We start from the raw sequence: 22,654 nt of genomic DNA, 5'->3' as shown, positions 1-22,654 counted from the left end.
GATACATGGTTGCCGAAAGTAAACTGCCCTTACTCTCTCCCTCTCCTCAACCGCCAATAACTATTTGAAATTAAGGAATGTTTTTGTGCTTACACTGTATGTCTGATTGATTTATTGCCAGCATGTAAAACAAATCTCAAACAGAATATGGTGATGGTGAAGTTAAAGAAGGTGATGATATCAAGAAGAAAAATAATTTAGAAAAAGTTAATTTTTTTTTTTATTTTTTTTATTTTTTATTTTTTTAAAGATATTGAATTTATACTAATGTAACGAGATTATCCTGGGATGATCATATGCAATGCCTCCATTCAGTCTCAAGAGACAATGAATGTCCCCTGTAAGGGGAGCTGCGCATGTAATTGTAAGGCAAGGGTTTTGCAATCCCCAATCACACCTCTCCTGAATCGACACTGCTAGAGTTCAGTGGCAAGGAGAAGTGCTAGATGACTGGAAGCAACATACAGCAGCTGGAATTCCCAAATGGTCACCCATTTTTGTTCTGACCAGTCTCAACGTTGCTTAGCTTCAGTGATCTATCAGAAACCGGTGTGTCAATGTGAATTATGCTGTATATAATCGTAAAAAGCAGGAAAATGAATAGAAATAATAAATAACATTGCATAACCCGACATCGTGTTTGGAATGCGACTATGATTATTTTGATAATTTCAAGCTGGAGACTAAATATTAGTTTAAATATTGGACTAAATGTTAAGTTTGAGAGAGACGTGTTATTGGTTTAAAATAAGCCACTAAAAAAAATGATTAACAGGCAAAGTATACCCTTTAACACATTTATTTAACAATTTACAGATTATATAGTAATGTAAAAGTCACTGGATGTATGATGATTTAAAGCTTGCGATGGAGACACATTTTTGTTTATTTCTCAGCTGTCATGGCTCACTTTCCTCTATGCCAAGGGTGATAACAGTCTTCTTCAGTTCAAAGGAAATATTTTTTTAGGTGTATCTAGCACTAAGATATAAATTTTAAACATTGAATTGTTTTGATTTTTAAGTATATTTATTTAGGAATATATCAAAAACAATTGTGAACATAGAGCTCTACATTGCGAGTGAAACAGAAATAATTAAACGTTTATCTTTTGGCGATTGTATTACTTTTTCACTGACAATCTTCCAAAGCTAAGTGATTAAAAATATCTTTTCAACTTTTTTTTTTAATAATATGAAAAGTTATTTAAAAAAATAAGATTAATAGAACAATATACTTTTTTTTTAACAAAGGCTTTTTAAAAAGACATCTGAAGAAATTAGAATGTTTATACCTTGAAGTATCAACATAAAATTTGTTGTATATTTAGAATTACACTTATTAAAAAAAAATACAGAAAAATGTTGATGTACATACTCGTCACAGAATGAAGATGTCACATTCTAAAAATCATTTGGGTTTGGCTAGTAATTTTTCTATTTGTCTAGTAAACGAAAATATTTAGTTGTCAAAGGTCAACTAAAGATAAATTTGTCCATAGAGCCCTGGAACATATGTTACTGATGAAGAGAAAATTGAGAAAAACAGAAGAACAGTCAGTTTTCTCTATCTCTACAAAGGTTAATCGGCATATCCTCGTCTGCTAAAATCATCTTTCATTGCTGTTAACTCCTTACATCAAGTTGCTTCACGTCTGGAGCGATCCCCCACCCCCAATGACAATCTAAGTAAATAGATGTTCTGCATAAAGTTGGGGAATTGATTATATCCATAAGCATACTATGCTAAAAAATCACATCGATATTCTATATGCAATAAATTGTAAGCTATATAAAAAAAAAAAACTCCTTGCTGGTTTTTGATTTTCCTGTTTAATCTTTTTTTAATTTTTAAATATCTTTATGCAAATGATGTCAGAAAACATTGTAGGTACCTCCAAATGCCCGCAGCCAAAGTATAACTCCTCCATTTAAAAATGAATAACTAAAAACTTTCAGAAAAATAATCGAGATTTGTTTAAAAAAAAAAAAAAAAAAAAAAAAGTATTAAATTTCTTTCAGAATTTTTGTATTGACTTTTAATTGGGTCTCTTTTCATTTTCATGCATCAGTCTTTTTGCTCAGTTGTGTAAGAAGCACAGCCGGTTGATTGAACAGATACGTTTGGCTGCAGTTAATGGACCGCAGGAAACGGTGCAAGAAAATGGAATGAAAGTTTTGGAATTGGATGGAGAACAGGATTATGTAAGTTTTGATTTTTTTTTTTTTTGTTTTTTTTGTTAAGAATTCAGTCAATGAATAACGATAACAAGATCATTAACTTTCAGAATATAAACTCAGTGTGTGCAACGTTCAAACTATTGACAAATTGAATAAATCTGACCACACTTAGTTGGTGTAGTAGCCTTGGGATACAACAATGTTTGATTGTGATTGTTTGATGATAGAACTAGTGTTTGTTTTATACTCTTTGAATAATTATAACAGAGCTTTTTGGATAGGAGCAAAGTGTAGTATCTCTTCTGATACTACACTTCACCTTTTCTGATCTCGATCAGTGGAGGAGAAATCCTTCTAGATTGAGGCAATTTTTATTTTTGTTCCTATCCAGAGTGCCCCTTTTTGGGGAGCTAGATTTAAAAACTAACCTTGTGTCTAACTCTGCCTTTGTGGGGAGGCAAGTAAATAGGAATTATAACAGAGCCGTGTTAACTGTTGTCTATATTTTTTAGGTATGTTGGAAGACGAAACAATTAGTATTTGTGTCAGTTAAACTTTTAATAGTTAATTATGAATTAAATAAAAAACATATTTGCTTGTTTCAAATAAAATTCACACGGGAAGTCATATTGACAGTTGACAAAAAGATAAATCAATTAACATGTAACATGTTTTAGCTTTAAACACACAGACACGGAGTAGAGACACATCTTTTATTTACATGATCAGACAAATAGGAGTGAGTACACGTAAACACTTATATATAAACAAACAAAGAGGAGTAACTCTAAATTATTCAAAGCTTAAAAGATACGGTCTGGAGATAGAAGACATATAATCGATTCACTGTGCAAGCTGGAAGGAATTCTATTTTCACATTATGCTTACCTGACTCGCCATATATATTTCTAATTTTGATGAAAATAATGGAGATCCTCATCATAGTTATGGTTGTATCAAAACTAAAGTGAAATCCTTAAGTGATTTTTCTTAAAAAGACTTTGGCATAAGAAATGCAAAATATGTAATGATGAAAATTTGAACATATTTCCAATTTTGACGGAAATAACAGAGATTGTCATCGTAGCTATGGTTGTCTCAAAATTAAAGTGAAATCCTTAAGTGATTCTCCTTAAAAAGAATTGTGTGGAGGAAGCGCAATTTCTATGGACTGCTAAATAGAAAAACAGACATCCTCTCTCTCTCTCTCTCTCTGGTCAACTACCCTATTTATGTCTTTATATTAATTTGTACTTTTTTGAAAATAATTAGGACTTTTCTTAACTAGAGAATTGTTATCAGCCGGCCTGGAAATAGAAGATGTACAATGGATTCACTGTGCAAACTGGAATGAACTCTATTTTCACATTATGATGACCTGACTCGCCATATAGTCTAATCATGTAATTAAATTTTCCCTGATATAAAGATGACAGAAGCAGCAGATGAAAAATAAAGCAAGAAAATAGTGTAGGGGAACCAATTTTATACGATCATAAAATAGAAGAGTGATTGCGAATTTGAAATAAAAATTTTGGGTTTTAAAGTAATTAACAAAAAATTTTTTTTTTTTGCTACAAACATACTTACGAAAATTTGGGTTCTTGTCCAGAATTCCCCCTTTATTAAAAAGCAAAAATCAAAAAATTTATATAATGATGAAATAAAAATGTCATATTCCAAAAATCATGTAAATTGATTAGTTTATTTTTAAATAAGAAAATTTGTTTATATGAGTTAATTTTATGATTTTATCTGAGGAGTGACTGTTTTGTCTGCCATTTTGAAAAAAAAAAAATAGCAGGAAACAAATAATAATAATAATTCATACTTACTAGATTTTATGTTGTAATGCCTACAAATTCCCATTAATCACTTAAAAATGATTTTCTTTATAAGAATAAAACTATCTGATCAATTCATATGATTTTTGGAATATATTTTCATTTTGTCATGGGTATGTACACCATACAAATATTGATGCTTATGCACTTATGTTACTGTGCTATTTTTTAAATAGTATTTTCAAGTTAAATTGAAGTTTTATGCTATCCTTTTTATAAATTGTTAGGTGAAAGTACAGAATAGTTACAAAACACCCTCGTCCTCCTCATGTTAAGAATGGCTTTCTAAATGTTATTATTTCAGCATAGCATAAGTGCACAAGTACTCAGGTTTTTCTTTATTTTTGTATGTTTTAATATAGGAATAATATTACTGTATTTTAATATAAGGAGAATACTGTTAAACGAAGAGAGATGGAAGAGAAAGTTGATGACCTATAAAATAACATACAATAAGAGAGGGTGAAAATGATAGAAATTAGAGATTAATTATTTGAGGAGTTAGTTAAGTTATGACTTATTAGAACAATTAAAATAGAATTTTTTTTTTTTTTTTTTTCAAACAGAACCTAAAAACTGAAGAATATTTTAGCATGTATTTTGTGTGATTAAAATATATATAAAACATAACCTTAGGTAAACAAGTGTTGATTAATTCTATTCTGAAGTTGTATAGGAATTATTGCCCCAATTTTTATTGAAACAGCCGGTGTTTGATTCGACTTACATGAGAAGTAATTCATAAATTTTTGTTACTTTTGCACACCAGATTTCCAAAAATGTTGGTTTTGAGGTTTACTTATAGCTGATGTAAACCACCGGATATACCGAGCGCTATTCAAGTTCATCAGCCAATCAAAACAGCAATAACAAATGCGCTTAGCCAATGAAAACTGAAGCAGATGAGTTTTAATATATTGGAAGAAAAAAATTTAGTTTTTAATTTTAATCAGTCGTAAGAAATGAAAGACACGCAAATGAATTTACTGAGCTTAAATAAATTATCAAAGATGATGGGGTAAGTTATAAACTTTTGTCACAAAAGTAAATTTATACCATCTGAATTTAGGTGCAAGATATGTTGCAGAAAATACATGCTCCCCTAACCCTAACTCTAAACTCTTATCCTAAAAAAATTTCAACAGTTTTCCTAAAAATTCTTATAACTTTCCTTTAAAAAAATAACAAATAAACAAAAAGAAATTCAAAAGTTTTCCTGACAATATACATCAAAAACTTATAAAAAAGAAATCATATCTTTTTCCTCTAAATTCTCTTAAAAAGAAGACAAAAAAAAAGTTTCTATTTATTTAAAACAAGATACAAAAAAATGTTTATTCATGAAACTTACCATAGGCTTTTTGTTATATATCATTTTATTTTATTTTTTTCTATTTGTGCTTTCATTCTAGTTAGTATCCGATAAATGCTATTTTTTGTTTCCTAGTGTTTTTAATTTTGATCAACTCAACCAGTCAAGCCTGAGCTAACATCATGGAAATCCAGTGCACAAAGTGCAAAAGTACCAAATTTTTCTTACATTTTCTTACTTTATACTGTTAATAAAAGAGAGAGTGACAGAAACAAGAATAATAGACAATGTATCAAATAAGAGTGGTGTGACACTACATGGCTCCACCAACAGGCTGTTGACCCCAAACGTTTTGTATGCAGTGGATTTTTCGTTTATTTTATGGGTGTAGTGTCATTTCCTCACTGAACGTACGGGTCTACAAGTATAAAAATAAAATAAAACAAACACAAGAAAAACACAGACGTCGATGCTTCATATATATTTGACGGTTGGGTCTGTGAGTGTGTGTTTCTACATGCTAAGGTCCACAGGTATGTTCTGTCGAAACCTGCCTGCTATGCTGCTGTATCCAAAATCCGACTGTCCACCTCAGAGTTCAAGCCTCAACTGGAGAAGTATCTAACTGACCCCCCCCCCCCCCCAGACTCCCTCCTCCCGCCAAGTGTTGTTCCTATTGTTCCCTTGACCCACACTAACCTTCCCCTCTACTGACCCATTGTTCTTTACCCATCGGTCATATGGTCACTTTTTTTTTTTCGTCATCTATCCTTTGTTCTTTCTCTACCCTACCCCTCCCCAACTTTCAACAAACATAGTGTCGCAGTGGGTTGGTTGGTTGTTTTTGTTTTACGGCATATCAACCCTTTTCGGGTTATTTAATGCCGAATCCAAAGATTTAAGAAAAAATTTTTAATAGAATATATTTGTTGTTTTCACGTCTGTTTCTATTTAACCCATAGTTGGGACCCTAACAGGTACTACCACTCCGGGTCAGAGTGGACCTGGGAGCAATGGTAATTAAAGGGTGGTTCTACACTCCCCGAAGCCTACAAGCTGGGGCCTCACCACTGGATATAGTTTAAGGTCATATCCAGGACCCCCATTGAGGGACTTTTACCCTCTGCAGGGGGGGGGCAGTCGGCGTATTCTAATGCCCCACCAACAGGGCCAGTGTCGTAGTGGGAGATCAAGCAACATAGATTGAGAAAGCATTGGCTACACGAGAAGTGCAGTGAAATTACTGGTAGGTTGAAAAGAGGAGAACCACTCCGCGTGCAAGAAGTGTAAGACAATGAAAACTCAAATATTATCTGGATGGCAAAGCTAATGAGTTTGTTCAAAAGTTTTGTTACCTTGATGATACCATTGGAGCACAAGATGGAGCAGGTGCTAGTGTCATGGCAACAATTAGGTGTGAATGGGGTAAGTTCAGAGAACTTCTGCCATTACTAACCAGCAGAGCGTTACTATTGCCAATCAAGGGAAAAGATATGTGTATGCAGCATGATGCTCTAGGGAAGTGAAACCTAACCAGTGAGAGTTGAGGACATGTGTTGCATGGGGAGAAATAATATGATAATGATATGATGGATGTACAATTTGAGTATTAAAAATGGCTTGGATCTGATGACCTCAGGGGAAGATTAAATCTGGACATCATAGCGAGATGCATGCAGAACTACAAACTTTGATGGCATAGTTGCATTGAAAAAAAAAAAAAAAACGGATGAGAATTCTTGGATTAATAGATGTGGAACAGTTGAGGTAGCAGGGTTAGTTCAAAGGAAAAGGGTAGAGAAAACAAGAGATGATAAGAATGGAGTTTAGGGAAAGAAAAATCGATAAAGATCTGGCCAGAGATAGGTTAGGTTCGAAATCAGTTTCTAAAAGCTGTCTAATGCATGCTACTATGTAGAAATGTTGTTAAGCTGATGATGTTTTGTTGCCTTGGTGATACCATTGAAGTGCAAGGTGGTATATTTTGCATTACGGGAGTTCTGTATAGATGGAGTGAGTGTATATACGTTGTTCCTCTAATGAATATGTGTATACAGAGTGTATATACGTTGTTCCTCTAATGAATATGTGTATACAGAGTGTATATACGTTGTTCCTCTAATGAATATGTGTATACAGAGTGTATATACGTCGTTCCTCTAATGAATATGTGTATACAGAATGTATATACGTCGTTCCTCTAATGAATATGTGTATACAGAGTGTATATACGTCGTTCCTCTAATGAATATGTGTATACAGAGTGTATATACGTTGTTCCTCTAATGAATATGTGTATACAGAGTGTATATACGTCGTTCCTCTAATGAATATGTGTATACAGAGTGTATATACGTTTATATATACCTGTGTTTCTCTATGACCGTCTAGTGTTGCGATTGTCTAATTTAAAGTTTGTTGTGTGTGTGTATATATACATTTAAATACAGTTTATAACGCGACAAGAATATACATAAATACCTTTACAACACAAAGGACGAATAACACTTATCTGGGGTTGTAACATCGGGCTAAATCAGGAACACATTCGGTCCATCCTTGATCTCGTTTGATGGAAAGCTGCAATAGAAACTTTTCCCAAGAAAATGACAGACCTCAGGTTTTATTTGCGGCAACTTTTATTTTCGATGTTTCCCTAATTGGAAAGCTGCTGCTGGTCCTAGACTAATACATTCTGATCGTCTCTATTGGAAGCCATCACAACTTTATTTAACAAATTTTTTTTTTTTTTTTACAAAGGATTCACTTATCAAGGCCTGGGGGCCACCTGAAGATATGGGTTAATGAGTGTATGGTAGTTATTAGGACAATAATGTAGTAATCGTTAGTAGTGGAAATTTGGTAAAGTGGACGGCTCATAAAGAACTTGTTTATGTTGGACTTGAAGACAACCATATTGTAGTCAATTGGAAAGCAGGCAAACAGAACAAGAGTTCCACAGGCATGCAGTTCTAAGGAAGAAGCCTTGTTCATGAAATCCACATTAAGGTTTAGAGACGGATAAAGAGTGGGGAAATTGATAGTGGTTTCAACTAGACGAGTGTTTTTTTTTTTTTTTGTGAAAGTTTGGCAAGAGGGGATCATAGATTAGAGCTCAGACGAGCACTTTGCATGAAAATAACGATAGAGCAGAGACAGGCTAGCAACATCTTTTCTGTGAGAAAGAGGTTGCAGAGAAGAGAAAACGACATCCCCTACTAGGCTACGAAGTCAGTTTTGAACTCTGTCAAGGGAGGATAGGTGATTCAAGCAGCTCCTTCCCAGATGTGGCAACAGTATTCCATCCTAGGACGTACTTGGCTCTTATACAGCTAGAAAATTGCATTGGCAGTGAGATTTCTACTGAAGCAGTACAATGATCCAACCATTTTTCCAGTGACCTTGGCAATAGATTTGATGTATGTGTTCCATTTCAGATCAGGAGTAAAGGTCAAACCCAGAAACTTTCTAAAATATGGATCCTCCCCAAGATGAAAGCAATTCATTTCAATTGGTACCAGACAGGGGTCAGAGTGATTATGATGAAAATAAATAAGCTTGGTTTTAGATACATTAAAATTAACCAGCCACCTTTTTCTTCATTGCACTACATGCTCAAGATCAAAGGAGATCTAATCACAGATATCTGGTCATTTGAAGTGTTGCTATAGATGGTAGTGTTGTTATAAAAATAAGTAAAGATATGTACGTATTATTATAATTGATGTTTATTTTTATTTTTCTTCAGGTTCAAGATTTGGCGGTTCTAGAAGAAGTGATTCGTATGGTTCTTGAAATCATCAATTCCTGCCTGTGCAGCAATATCTTGCACAATCCCAACCTTGTCTACTCGCTGCTTTATCAGAAAGACTTATTCACAATGTTCCGCACGCACCCAACATTTCAGGATATTATACAGAACATTGATACGGTAAGAAAACAAATAAAACCTAAACAAACATAACTTCATAGGGTTATATGGAGACCATATTTATTTTTTAACATGGTGAATTTAAATATAAAAAGACTGGGTGCTTCTTTTTTTCAATTAAAACCAATGGTAGGTATCTACTTAATTATCATGTTGAAATTAGTAAAATATCTAAAAATTATGAAAAAGTAGAAAATGAATTATTAATGAAAATATTTTCAAAGAAATTTGAAAGTTATACTTAATTAATAAATAGAGTAAGCAGGGGAGGTGTGCAATCTGTTTTGTACCCCCCCCCCCTGCCTCCAAAATAATTGCATCTCAATGGATCGTGAAATTGTTAAAGTACATGTTTTATGTAACAATACAGTAATCTATACAAATAAAACAGTAAATGGATGTGTGTGTGTGAAAATATTTAACTGATAAACTCTTAAACTACTGGTCACACAACACTGAAATTAACGTGAAGTAATAATCATTACACCAAGGATAGTTTATTAGTTTATAACGAGTCAAATCTTTGTTCGGCTGGATGAATGACGTGTACATAAATGTCTGCGAGTTGAAATGCAAATGATTATTTCAACTTATTGGCATATTTCTATTACTTTTGCGCATGCGCAAATTCATTTATAGCCTGAAGTGGTTTAATTTTAAATCTTTCTATTGATAGCTCAAATAGTAGAGAACATAACTGAGGAGTTAAATGTTTTGGTTTCGATTTTAGGTGATGGCACCAAAGTCATTTTTTAAAAATCTTTTGAAATCAGTAATATATATTAGGACAATATATTATTCAATAGAGAATTGACTCTGTAACAATAAATATGAAAGGGAAGGGGATCAAATAGAAACTACATTGTCTGAGAAGCTTTTCTTTTTGTTTACAAAGAGAAGGTTTCAAGGACTTAAGGTAAATAACTTTGAGAATCTTCAGATGCTAGAGAGAGTGTGACTAAGTTAGGAGAATAAACCAACACCAAAATTAGAAGCACAAGAAAAGGTTATTTATAACATTGATAGAAGAACCGTATGTATTATTCAATTTTCATTCGGTGGTAAATAATTTGCTTGGCAAATTTTTGTAAGCACAAGTTGTTTGTACTGGATGTCTTATCTTTACGATGTTCTCCCAATGCAATTACATTTATAAAAAAATAGAATTATGGTGGGTGGAGGGGAATGAAAACGTCTTTTCGAGTCAATGTAGAAATGCGCCCGATAAAAAAAAAAAAAAACAAAAAACATTTATTTGATGCAAAATAACATTGTTGTACAAATAGCAAGATTTGTTTAGCAAATCTTTCACTTTTGTTAACCAGCCAAGGTAGGAAAAAGTAAATAGGAAATCCGTCAACACATGCGTTGGTGCTTATTTATAATTACACTTGGTTAAAAAAGCAAAAACACAGAAAAATCTTTACTTGTCACAGAACTAAGATGTCATATTCCAAAAACCACATTAATTGATCAAATAGTTTTTTCAGAAAATCAAATTTTATGAGCTAGGAAGGAGGAGGCTGGGAGTTGTCATATTGTTTAAAATTTTCCCCAAATTCAAGGGCAACAATACAATTTGAGTATAGAGATTTTGTTTGTATTTAAAATAATTAAAACTTTTTAATAGTTAAAAATCGTGAAATTTGATTCTCTTAATTAAAAAAAATTTACTCAATTTAGTGATTTTTGGAATATGACATCTTCATTTTGTGACTACATGCATCATAAAGATTAAACATTTTTTTTTTTTTTTTAAGCACCGGTGCTTTTTTTTTTTTTATTTTATAAAAAATTTGCAATTTTATTTTTAACAGTAGATTTAACAAGGCCTAAGGGATAGCCATTGTTGCAGAGGATCTTAGTAATATATTTTATTTCATTATCCAGTCTGTTCTGCAAACAAATCATTAACTGTATTCATCTGGTGTTGCCTGTGTATGTAGATAGATTGTGGATCGAAAATAATTTCAAAGTGAATATGTCTGTGTACATTTCCCTACACAATAACTCTGTCAATTTTAAGTCTACAGACTCGAAATTTGAGATACAGGGTATGGAGATTTGGGAAAATCTTTGTAATCTGTTTTCGGCCAGAAATTTGGCTGTTAAGGGGTCAAAGTTCAACGATTTGACCTTTGAGAACTCTACCAAACTCCTCCGCCAATTTTGGGTATATACAATTGAAATTTTAGATATAGGTTCCTTGGACATGGATCTAACTTAATAACGTGATTTAAGCCCAAAACAATAAATGTTAAGGGGTAATAACAGGGGTCAAATTTAAAAAAAATTTTACCCTTGCGGTCTCTACCAAATTACTCAGACAATTTCTGGTCTAAACATTTTACATAAAGGGTATTCAGAGATAGGGCAAGCTTTTTAATCTGTTTAATTTGAGCTATCAATATATAAATCTATGTATGTATGTTTGCATTTCTGCCTAAAATTGTCGACAGAGGCGACGGATTTTCAAAAGATCAGTATCGTTTGAAGCTCGACCCTTCAGACGAAAAATACCGAAAAATTGGCTAAAAACATTAATTTCTTCACCCTCAACTGGGCATTTTTCTACAGGGAGGGGTCGTTTTTTTCACCGATATTTTCGAAACTCATCCCCTCTTTTCAATTGTCTAGCCTTAATTAAAACCTACGTCACTTCAGGTTGGACGGTGGTCGTAACAGCAAAGATGTCACGTTTTTTTCCCATTCTTTTCCTCCTTCATGGTACGGGTTCGAACATGCTTTCCTACTACCACTTTTTTTTTTGCTCAACAAGCATCTCCAAACACCCGGGCAACGCCGGGCTGAAATGCTAGTAACAAATGTAAGTAATGGAAAGTCGCAAATTTTAGAAAGCATTTTTTTTTTATATATAAAGTTAAATGAGAACATTTGAAAACCTGAAAATGTTATCAAATGATAAATTCATTTTTATTTATTTTTTTTTGTTTGGACTTTAACATAAAAACTCATGTTTTCTAAAATGTGTGACTTTCCATTACTTAAATTTTGCACTTAAACCTATTTGAAACAGCACCGACACAAGACGTCTTTCTATTCGAGAGGCTTCGACCTCTTAATAACAACATTATGAAGAAAAAAGAAAAAGAAAAAACTAATCCTCCCCTTGATAAAGTTATTGCCGAAAGTTCAGACTTTAACAAAAAAAAAAAAAAAAAAGTAAATAAAAATGATTTTATCATTTCATAATATTTTCAGGGTTTCAAATGTTCTCATTTAAATTTATATATATATATATATATATAATAAAAATTACAATTAAATTTACCAAAATGATCCAAGATGGTAAAACTAAAGTATATTATAAATATTAAAGAATTAATATTTATAAAGTAATCTCAACCAGATGTAAAAGCTCGATAAAACCAAATAGGAGATAGAGCTTATAATAAGAGCAAATAGTTAATAAAACATGTTAAAAACACTTTGAAAAAGAGCTAAAAACATATTTAATTTTAGAAAGAAAGCACAAAATAAATGGATAGTCCTTAAGCCGCGGAGTTTCGAAGAAATACTTTCCTTCTCATCAGAAGGTAGAATTTAGCAAAATGCGGGATCAGATTTTGCTTGCGTGAAATCATCTTTTTCTTCACCCTATTCCCTCTGCTTCACTTTTTTTATCAAGTAAGATCTTTGACTTACTTGCAGTTTCATCAAATACTTTTGCAAGCAAAATCCGATTCCCGCATTTTGCTAAATCCTACCCTCTGATGAGAAGGAAAGTATTTCTTCGAAACTCCGCAGATTAAGGACTATCCACTTACTAAGTGTTTCCTTTTCAGATTAAATATGTTTTTAACTCTTTTTCAAAGTGTTTTTAACATGTTTTATTAACTATTTGCTCTTATATATTCTTTTTGTGTTTTATGATTTATTTAATTTTCTTTTTTTTTTTTTTCCACCCAGGTTTTATCATATTTTTCTACTCGACTTGAAGTAAATGGACAAAATCTTTCTCCGTCCGAAGTGTTGACGACTATCAAGGAAGGAGCTGTACAATTTAGGAAAGACAGATTAAAGGTAACTTGGTACTCTTGCATAATTTGACCTGAATTCTCATGAATTCCCGTCAAGCATGGATTGGGCGAGACCAGCTGTCATCATATTAATATTTACATTTTAAAATTTTTAAATGAAAATATTAATATTTATATTTCCATTTTAAAATGGAAATATTTATATTTTAAAATTTTAAAATGGAAATATTTATATTTCCAAATATTAAAATGGAAATATTAATATTTATATTTCGAAATTTTAAAATGGAAATATTAATATTTATATTTCGAAATTTTAAAATGGAAATATTAATATTTATATTTCGAAATTTTAAAATGGAAATATTAATATTTATATTTCGAAATTTTAAAATGGAAATATTAATATTTATATTTCGAAATTTTAAAATGGAAATATTAATATTTATATTTCGAAATTTTAAAATGGAAATATTAATATTTATATTTCGAAATTTTAAAATGGAAATATTAATATTTATATTTCGAAATTTTAAAATGGAAATATTAATATTTATATTTCGAAATTTTAAAATGGAAATATTAATATTTATATTTCGAAATTTTAAAATGGAAATATTAATATTTATATTTCGAAATTTTTAAATGGAAATATTAATTTTTATATTTCGAAATTTTAAAATGGAAATATTAATATTTATATTTCGAAATTTTAAAATGGAAATATTAATATTTATATTTCGAAATTTTAAAATGGAAATATTAATATTTATATTTCGAAATTTTAAAATGGAAATATTAATATTTATGTTTCGAAATTTTAAAATGGAAATATTAATATTTATATTTCGAAATTTTAAAATGGAAATATTAATATTTATATTTCCAAATTTTAAAATGGAAATATTAATATTTATATTTCCAAATTTTAAAATGGAAATATCAATATTTATATTTCCAAATTTTAAAATGGAAATATTAATATTTATATTTCGAAATTTTAAAATGGAAATACTAATATTTATATTTCGAAATTTTAAAATGGAAATATTAATATTTATATTTCGAAATTTTAAAATGGAAATATTAATATTTATATTTCGAAATTTTAAAATGGAAATATTAATATTTATATTTCGAAATTTTAAAATGGAAATATTAATATTTATGTTTCGAAATTTTAAAATGGAAATATTAATATTTATATTTCGAAATTTTAAAATGGAAATATTAATATTTATATTTCCAAATTTTAAAATGGAAATATCAATATTTATATTTCCAAATTTTAAAATGGAAATATTAATATTTATATTTCGAAATTTTAAAATGGAAATACTAATATTTATATTTCGAAATTTTAAAATGGAAATATTAATATTTATATTTCGAAATTTTAAAATGGAAATATTAATATTTATATTTCGAAATTTTAAAATGGAAATATTAATATTTATATTTCGAAATTTTTAAATGGAAATATTAATATTTATATTTCCAAATTTTTTAATGGAAATATTAATATTTATATTTCGAAATTTTAAAATGGAAATATTAATATTTATATTTCGAAATTTTAAAATGGAAATATTAATATTTATATTTCGGAATTTTAAAATGGAAATATTAATATTTATATTTCGAAATTTTAAAATGGAAATATTAATATTTATATTTCGAAATTTTAAAATGGAAATATTAATATTTATATTTCGAAATTTTAAAATGGAAATATTAATATTTATATTTCGAAATTTTAAAATGGAAATATTAATATTTATATTTCCAAATTTTAAAATGGAAATATTAATATTTATATTTCGAAATTTTAAAATGGAAATATTAATATTTATATTTCGAAATTTTAAAATGGAAATATTAATATTTATATTTCGAAATTTTAAAATGGAAATATTAATATTTATATTTCGAAATTTTAAAATGGAAATATTAATATTTATATTTCCAAATTTTAAAATGGAAATATCAATATTTATATTTCCAAATTTTAAAATGGAAATATTAATATTTATATTTCGAAATTTTAAAATGGAAATACTAATATTTATATTTCGAAATTTTAAAATGGAAATATTAATATTTATATTTCGAAATTTTAAAATGGAAATATTAATATTTATATTTCGAAATTTTAAAATGGAAATATTAATATTTATATTTCGAAATTTTAAAATGGAAATATTAATATTTATATTTCCAAATTTTTTAATGGAAATATTAATATTTATATTTCGAAATTTTAAAATGGAAATATTAATATTTATATTTCGAAATTTTAAAATGGAAATATTAATATTTATATTTCGAAATTTTAAAATGGAAATATTAATATTTATATTTCGAAATTTTAAAATGGAAATATTAATATTTATATTTCGAAATTTTAAAATGGAAATATTAATATTTATATTTCGAAATTTTTAAATGGAAATATTAATATTTATATTTCCAAATTTTAAAATGGAAATATTAATATTTATATTTCGAAATTTTAAAATGGAAATATTAATATTTATATTTCGAAATTTTAAAATGGAAATATTAATATTTATATTTCGAAATTTTAAAATGGAAATATTAATATTTATATTTCGAAATTTTAAAATGGAAATATTAATATTTATATTTCGAAATTTTAAAATGGAAATATTAATATTTATATTTCCAAATTTTAAAATGGAAATATCAATATTTATATTTCCAAATTTTAAAATGGAAATATTAATATTTATATTTCGAAATTTTAAAATGGAAATACTAATATTTATATTTCGAAATTTTAAAATGGAAATATTAATATTTATATTTCCAAATTTTTTAATGGAAATATTAATATTTATATTTCGAAATTTTAAAATGGAAATATTAATATTTATATTTCGAAATTTTAAAATGGAAATATTAATATTTATATTTCGAAATTTTAAAATGGAAATATTAATATTTATATTTCGAAATTTTAAAATGGAAATATTAATATTTATATTTCGAAATTTAAAATGGAAATATTAATATTTCGAAATTTTAAAATGGAAATATTAATATTTATATTTCGAAATTTTAAAATGGAAATATTAATATTTATATTTCGAAATTTTAAAATGGAAATATTAATATTTATATTTCGAAATTTTAAAATGGAAATATTAATATTTATATTTCGAAATTTTAAAATGGAAATATTAATATTTATATTTCGAAATTTTAAAATGGAAATATTAATATTTATATTTCGAAATTTTAAAATGGAAATATTTATATTTCCAAATTTTTAAATGAATATTTATATTTCTAGATTATTACTTTTCTAATATAAATGCCATATTGAACTTTTAATCTCAAAACTTTTACAAAAATTAACAAATCCACATAAATTTAGAATTTTTCATACTGCCTGTCTAAGTTTTGTAGTCTTATTTTCAACATCTTTACAAGAACTACATATCTATTCAATCTAAATATTCTTACACCAAGTCAGTGGATATATCCATAAAACAATCTAGATTTATGAATTTTACAACTTTTCTGCCAGTTTCATTAATTGAATCTTCAGACATGGACGTAATTTAAATATCTTCTTTTTTTTTTCCGTTTTAATCTTTATACATTTTCAAACATTACTGTATTTCGAACTTTGTAATTTTCAATTTTTTACACTAACTAGTAATGTTATAGTAAGTCTGTAAAAATATTTTATTGCGAACTGTTTTCCTCTGAAAAAAACTAAAAAAAAACAGATCTTTGAAACTCCATAGAATAAAGAAACGGTTCACTCTATCTTGTATTCCCCGTTTACAAACAATAAATTTCATAATAGTTAATTTACATAATATAATTTCACTCATACACACAACGTCGTTGGCGGAACTCAGATACGAGTATACATTTTGCTCATTGGCACTTTCTATGATACAAAACAAGTTCTATCTGTGTATGGAAGAGGTGGCCGCCACAGGGAGAAGTAGGAGGGTTCACAGGTTGTTGTGCTCTAACTTTTTTGGGGGCATTTTTTGTATTCTGTTGTTTTCAAAGATCGTGGTATTTAAAAAATTTTTTTTTTTTTTTTTACATTTTCACCCCAAACAAGGCACATGACCACTTTGATGTAGGAGGCTATTATCAGGGACATAAGCTACAGGGTACTATGTGGGGAGTTGGGCAGCAAGATGTCGGTTCATGTTACACTTGAACTTCTGCATGTCAGTACAGTTGAGGAAGCAGGAACCTGGAAGGGAATTTGAAAGTCTAGAGGTTCTGGGGAAGAAACTATTGGAGTAGAAGGCTCTCTTACATCTAGGGATCTCAACTTTGAAGGAGTGGGATTTTGCTGCTTGTCGGGTTTGTCGGGGGTATTTACGTCGAGGGGGTACAAGTGCTTGCAGTTCGTTGGAGCATTCACCGTTAAAGTACTTGTAAGACAGGCAGAGGGATCCTACATTTCGTCGATGGGACAGAGGCTGAAGCTTTCATAAATTGTTTTTCTTTAGCTGCATTGACTTCCAGTTGTTTGTGTCAATTTTGGTCACCTTAAGGGTGGATTTGAGCTGATCTTTAAAGTGTTTTCATGCACTACAAAGCACACACACACAGGGTGCGGCAAAAATATCTCCCACATTTTGACATGCCATTTTCCCAGTCATGCTTGTGCAGTTTCTGAGCAATCATTAATTTGTATGGATAGAACTGCATATCAGTGTGTAGAATATTTCTGAGTGTTGGATCAGACAATCCCAAGGCATGTTTGCGAGCTGAAGATCACAGTACCGTAGGTTTGCAACAACAGATGCCACATACAAATTTAATATGTCTAAACTATTAGCCACTATCGTATGTAATTTTAGAATGTCATTTTAGACACATTGCATCCTAGGAGCAACACCATCACAATCACAACATCTTTAGGAGGAGTTCCTATTTTTCCCTCTAGATATTTAGTCCTTCTACCACCACCAGTTAACACCGAGAGGAAATCTACACTTTCTATAGATAATGTGGTTTCACCCATCATAACTGGATCATAAACACATAGACATAAGATAAGCTTTCTCTTTTCCGATTCAGCAATAATAACGGTTCCCTTGCCAAAATTTGCCTATTCTGATTGAATAAGTGGTAAAAATATTCAAATTCTAGAATTCGATTCCACTAAATAAACGACCACTTACTAACATTAAAACATGACATCACTAACAGACATGTTTTAAAGGCTTTTTATTTTTCATTAAATACATAATTCTCTTTATTTTTTTTATTAGATTTACCGTACATGTTAATAATCAAAATTTTTCTTACGCACTTACATTAACATGCTGTTTTTTTTTTTAAATCATATTTACAAGTTATTAGTTGTTTTTTTGATTGTGCATGTATGCGGGTGTGTATGCATGTGTGTATACACTAGGCTACACTTCTTATTTTACATTAAATACATCTTTGATGTTATTAATAAATATTTTGCTTATGCATTTATATTACCATGCTATTTTTTAGAATTGTATTTAAGTTATTACAGTTGTTTGTGTGTGTGATTGATATAAATCAATCTCATTATTATGGTCGTGTTTGTCTGTGCGCAATTAATACCAAGCAATCTAATACTTGCGTTAACCAGACTAAGCCACAGCAAAGCATCGCCGGGTACAGCTAGTAATCTATATATATAAAAGCGAAAATGTATGTATGTTTGTATGTGTGTTCGCTTTTTCTGTATGTCCAAGAAAGGCTTTTTTTAGAGAAGCGGTCGGTCGCCTAACAACTTTTTAAAACTTTTTATATCACATGTAAATCGTAATATCTCAGATTTAACAATGGAGCTCGCCTGTCTATTTAATTTGCTTGACTTCGGGAAGATAAATATTCAACAGTTTTCGCTCGCCGCATGTAGGTTAGGCCTTTTTCTATAATGTTTCCGCCTACCCCCAACGTCTTGGAGAAAAAAAAGAAAAAAAAAAGCATTCCCGCACTAAATAAAATGCTACCCCGCAGTCAAAAGTTGACCTCATTAAGTCATTAAAATGTGCACCTGCCAAATCCAAGTTATTAAATAAATTCAAACGTCTTTCCGTTAGCATCTCGCGGTGGCCCAATGGTTAAAACCGTCGCACTCTTTTTTTTTTTTTTCACACTTTAATTTACAACTTTGCCTCAAGGGTTCGGGTTCGGGTTCGATCCTCATACTTACCTACTAAAACATTTTTTTTACCCCCCCCCCCCCCCCGGGAGTTTTCACACACACCTCCAAACACCCGGGCACGCCGGGTACCCCTCGCTAGTCTATAAATATAAAAGGCAAAAATGTGTGTATGTATGTACACTTTTTATGTATGTCCGCAAAAGGCTTTTTTCTGAGGGCTGCTCGCTCGGCTCCCTCATTCTTAAAACTTTTTATATCACGTCTAAATCATATTTATGAGTTTACAATTGGCGTCACTTGTCTATTTAATTCATGACACTATTGGTGTCATGAATGCATGCAGCGAGGTGCATATTCAGTGAGGGGGGGTGTTTGACCAGACGGGATAGAGGAAGAGAGGGCAGAAGAGGGGGTGTTGATGTCTGATTGGGACAAAACAGAAATGTCTATGGGATTTTGTCAGAAAGAGAAAAAAAACAAATAATAATTGTTTTTATCTCATTGTCGTCATATATCTGCTAACATGAAAGGTTGTTTTTAAAACCTTTGTTGAGAGGTATGAGATCCTTAGCTGATTAAGGCTGACAACTTAGAATGGGGGTCAAGGGTAAGGGTCACCGCCAAGCATTGTTCGACCTGGAATGACTAATCACTCCTAATTTGATAATAAGTGAAGGCCTTAGTGCAAAGGAGGGTTAAAATTTAGTAGAGATAAGTTTGAAGGGGAGGAGTAGAAATTAGGGGAACAGAGAGAGAGAGAGAGAGGTGTTGAGTGGACAAGACGAAGGGTAAGCTCTAAGAGGAAGAAAGAAAGGGTGTTTGTAACCACTCTCTGAAGGAGAGGTGGGGAAAAGGGGTTGGATTTAGAAAAAGGAATTCTAAAAAGAGAGTAGAGTCGTAGCCAGCAAACTGAACGGCTGGGCTGATATAATAATAAATAGGAAATCGGCATTAATCTAAATATCATATTTCAGTGTATTTTACGACCGGACAATGACGGGTGGCCTGCCAGTATGTGTGTATATATATATATATATAGGAACATTAAAGAAGTATATAAGGATTCTTTAAATGGATACTTTTCAACATAATAAAAAAACTTGACATGCAGGTGGAGCTTAACACTGTCAGAAATCCTTTTCACTTCTCGCCTACAAATTCTATTTTTTATTTCATATTTCACTTTACTTTATTTTTTATTTTATTCATTGCATTTTAGTTAATAATTTTCCGCCAATGTTAAATTCTGACTCTTAAATTTTAATATTTGTATAACCAATGTGGATATTGTTAAAATGCATCCTTTCAATTTGCTTAGTGATGAAAATGCTTATTTCTAACTTGAGCATGGTAAACCGTTTTTTTTTTTTGTTTTTTTTTCCGATGCTTAATCACATCTTACAAAAAAGTTAGCACTCAAAATTTTTATTTTAACTGGAAGAATTTTGTCTTTTTATATTTTCAGAAATTTCCTGAGCTCCGTTTCAAATACGTGGAAGAGGAATCCCCGGAGGAGTTCTTTATTCCTTACATTTGGTCACTCGTTTTCCATTCGTCGCACATGTACTTCAATCCCGCACGGATAATGCTTTTCTCTCTGGCCGTCTCCTGAGACAAGCTGCCCTGGTTGGCAGCCAAACTAACATGTGGGGATCAGTGCACAATTGGGAAAGGCATTTGCTGCCGTGGCAACTAAACACTATTATTACTACTACTCCTTAGTTTCTAACTTATGACACCTAAATACGATGGGCACATACCTGATCCCACTCTGAAACTGCAAGTCTTTCATTTATCTGCCAGCCACTCAAATACATCAAGAAACAGACAGATTCTTTTGGAACTTTGGTGATTCTTTAGTCCACCAAGAAAAAAAAAAAGCATCGAAATATTGTTTTAAAAATAGGTCAATTTTTGGAAGGAATACCTCAATAGTTATAACTTCTTAGAAGCAAGCTGCATTTAGACCTGTGTCTCGGGGGGAAAAAAAAAAAAAGAAAGAAAATTCTTAATATGATTAAGAACAACAATTGTGCAAATAAGTAGTTTGTTTTGTTTGGTTATTGTCTGGAATTTCCTCTACATTAAAAAAGAAAAAGTTTGTATGATGTATATACCCATCACGAAACAAAAAAATCAAATTCCAAAAATCATGTAAATTGATCAAGTATTAGTTTTATTTTTAAATAAGAAAATCCAATTTTATGAGTAACCTAAGAGGATCCACCTTGTCCGCTATTTTGAAAAAAAAAAAAAAAATTATCAAGAAACTAAGGGAGATAAGTAAAAAAAATCATACTAGATTTATGTTGTAATGCCTGCGAATTCCCATTAATCACTCAAAAATAATTTTCTTTATAAAAATAAAACCATTTGATCAATTTGTGTGACTTTTGGAATATGATATTTTCATTTTGTTATATGTATGTACATTATACAAATTTTCCTTTATATTTGTTTTTAATATAGGGGGAGTTCTAAACAAGAACCTTTTTGTTTATTTTTTTTATTTAAAATTTTACTTATTCTAACATAAAATTATTAAGTTCTGAATTTTTTAAATGAGGGCTGATTGTTTATATTATTTGTTTTGATCGGACTATTGTTCTCATCTTCAGTGTTACACTTTTTAAATTTTCTGCAATCGAAGGGAGATAATTCCTTGTAGATCTTCATTAAAGTTGCCTCCCCTTTGTCAACCAATTTTTTTTCCACAAATTAGAAACAATAACCATAAAATAGGGATTAACTCACAGAATACGAAAATATCTACAGAGCCAGTAAATTTTTTTCTTTTCTTTTCCAAGTAGCAACTAACATGCCTGAGGATAGTCAAAGGACAATCCGACCGAAACGTTGCCCAGATAACACTCAAGATGAGAACAATAGTCCTATCAATACAAATAATATATAAAATTATCTTGCTGAATTTTCAAAGTCGGAGCCAAATAGCATTTAAGTTGTCAAATCAAACTTGGCTTCTACCTAAGCAATTTTTGTTTGTTATTGTTCTACCATGTTATTAGTGATATAATAATGTACATTGCTACAATTTATTAAAAAAATATGACTTGGTCTTGTCCAAACTATTGCTATTAAGTCAGGAAGGGAGTCGTTTGCTGGGTCCAATGTGGAGTTTGAGGCAAACCGACTGGCAAGCATGTTAGCCTTCTTGATTGCCACGCAAATAACCATGATTTTTGGATAGTGATGAAATTGTTGATTGCCCATT

At 30.1% G+C, this 22,654-nt stretch overlaps 1 protein-coding gene across 1 annotated transcript in view; it reads left to right on the top strand.

Annotated features, from left to right (window-relative positions):
• The window catches only part of LOC145245835 (dymeclin-like), a 124,836-nt gene extending 103,316 nt beyond the window's left edge, over positions 1-21,520 (top strand). The window contains exons 13-16 of the mRNA XM_080107487.1: positions 2,072-2,204; positions 9,085-9,267; positions 13,198-13,311; positions 20,888-21,520. Of these exons, the coding sequence (XP_079963613.1) occupies positions 2,072-2,204; positions 9,085-9,267; positions 13,198-13,311; positions 20,888-21,034 (577 nt within the window). The 3' untranslated portion in view covers positions 21,035-21,520. The remainder of the gene's footprint in view (positions 1-2,071; positions 2,205-9,084; positions 9,268-13,197; positions 13,312-20,887) is intronic.
• The last annotated feature ends 1,134 nt before the right edge of the window (positions 21,521-22,654 follow it).

This window comes from Euprymna scolopes, chromosome 23, assembly GCF_053919585.1.
Source record: "Euprymna scolopes isolate OS-2025 chromosome 23, ASM5391958v1, whole genome shotgun sequence".
Taxonomy (NCBI): Eukaryota; Metazoa; Mollusca; class Cephalopoda; order Sepiida; family Sepiolidae; genus Euprymna; species Euprymna scolopes.
This window is presented reverse-complemented; position numbering and strand designations above follow the sequence as displayed.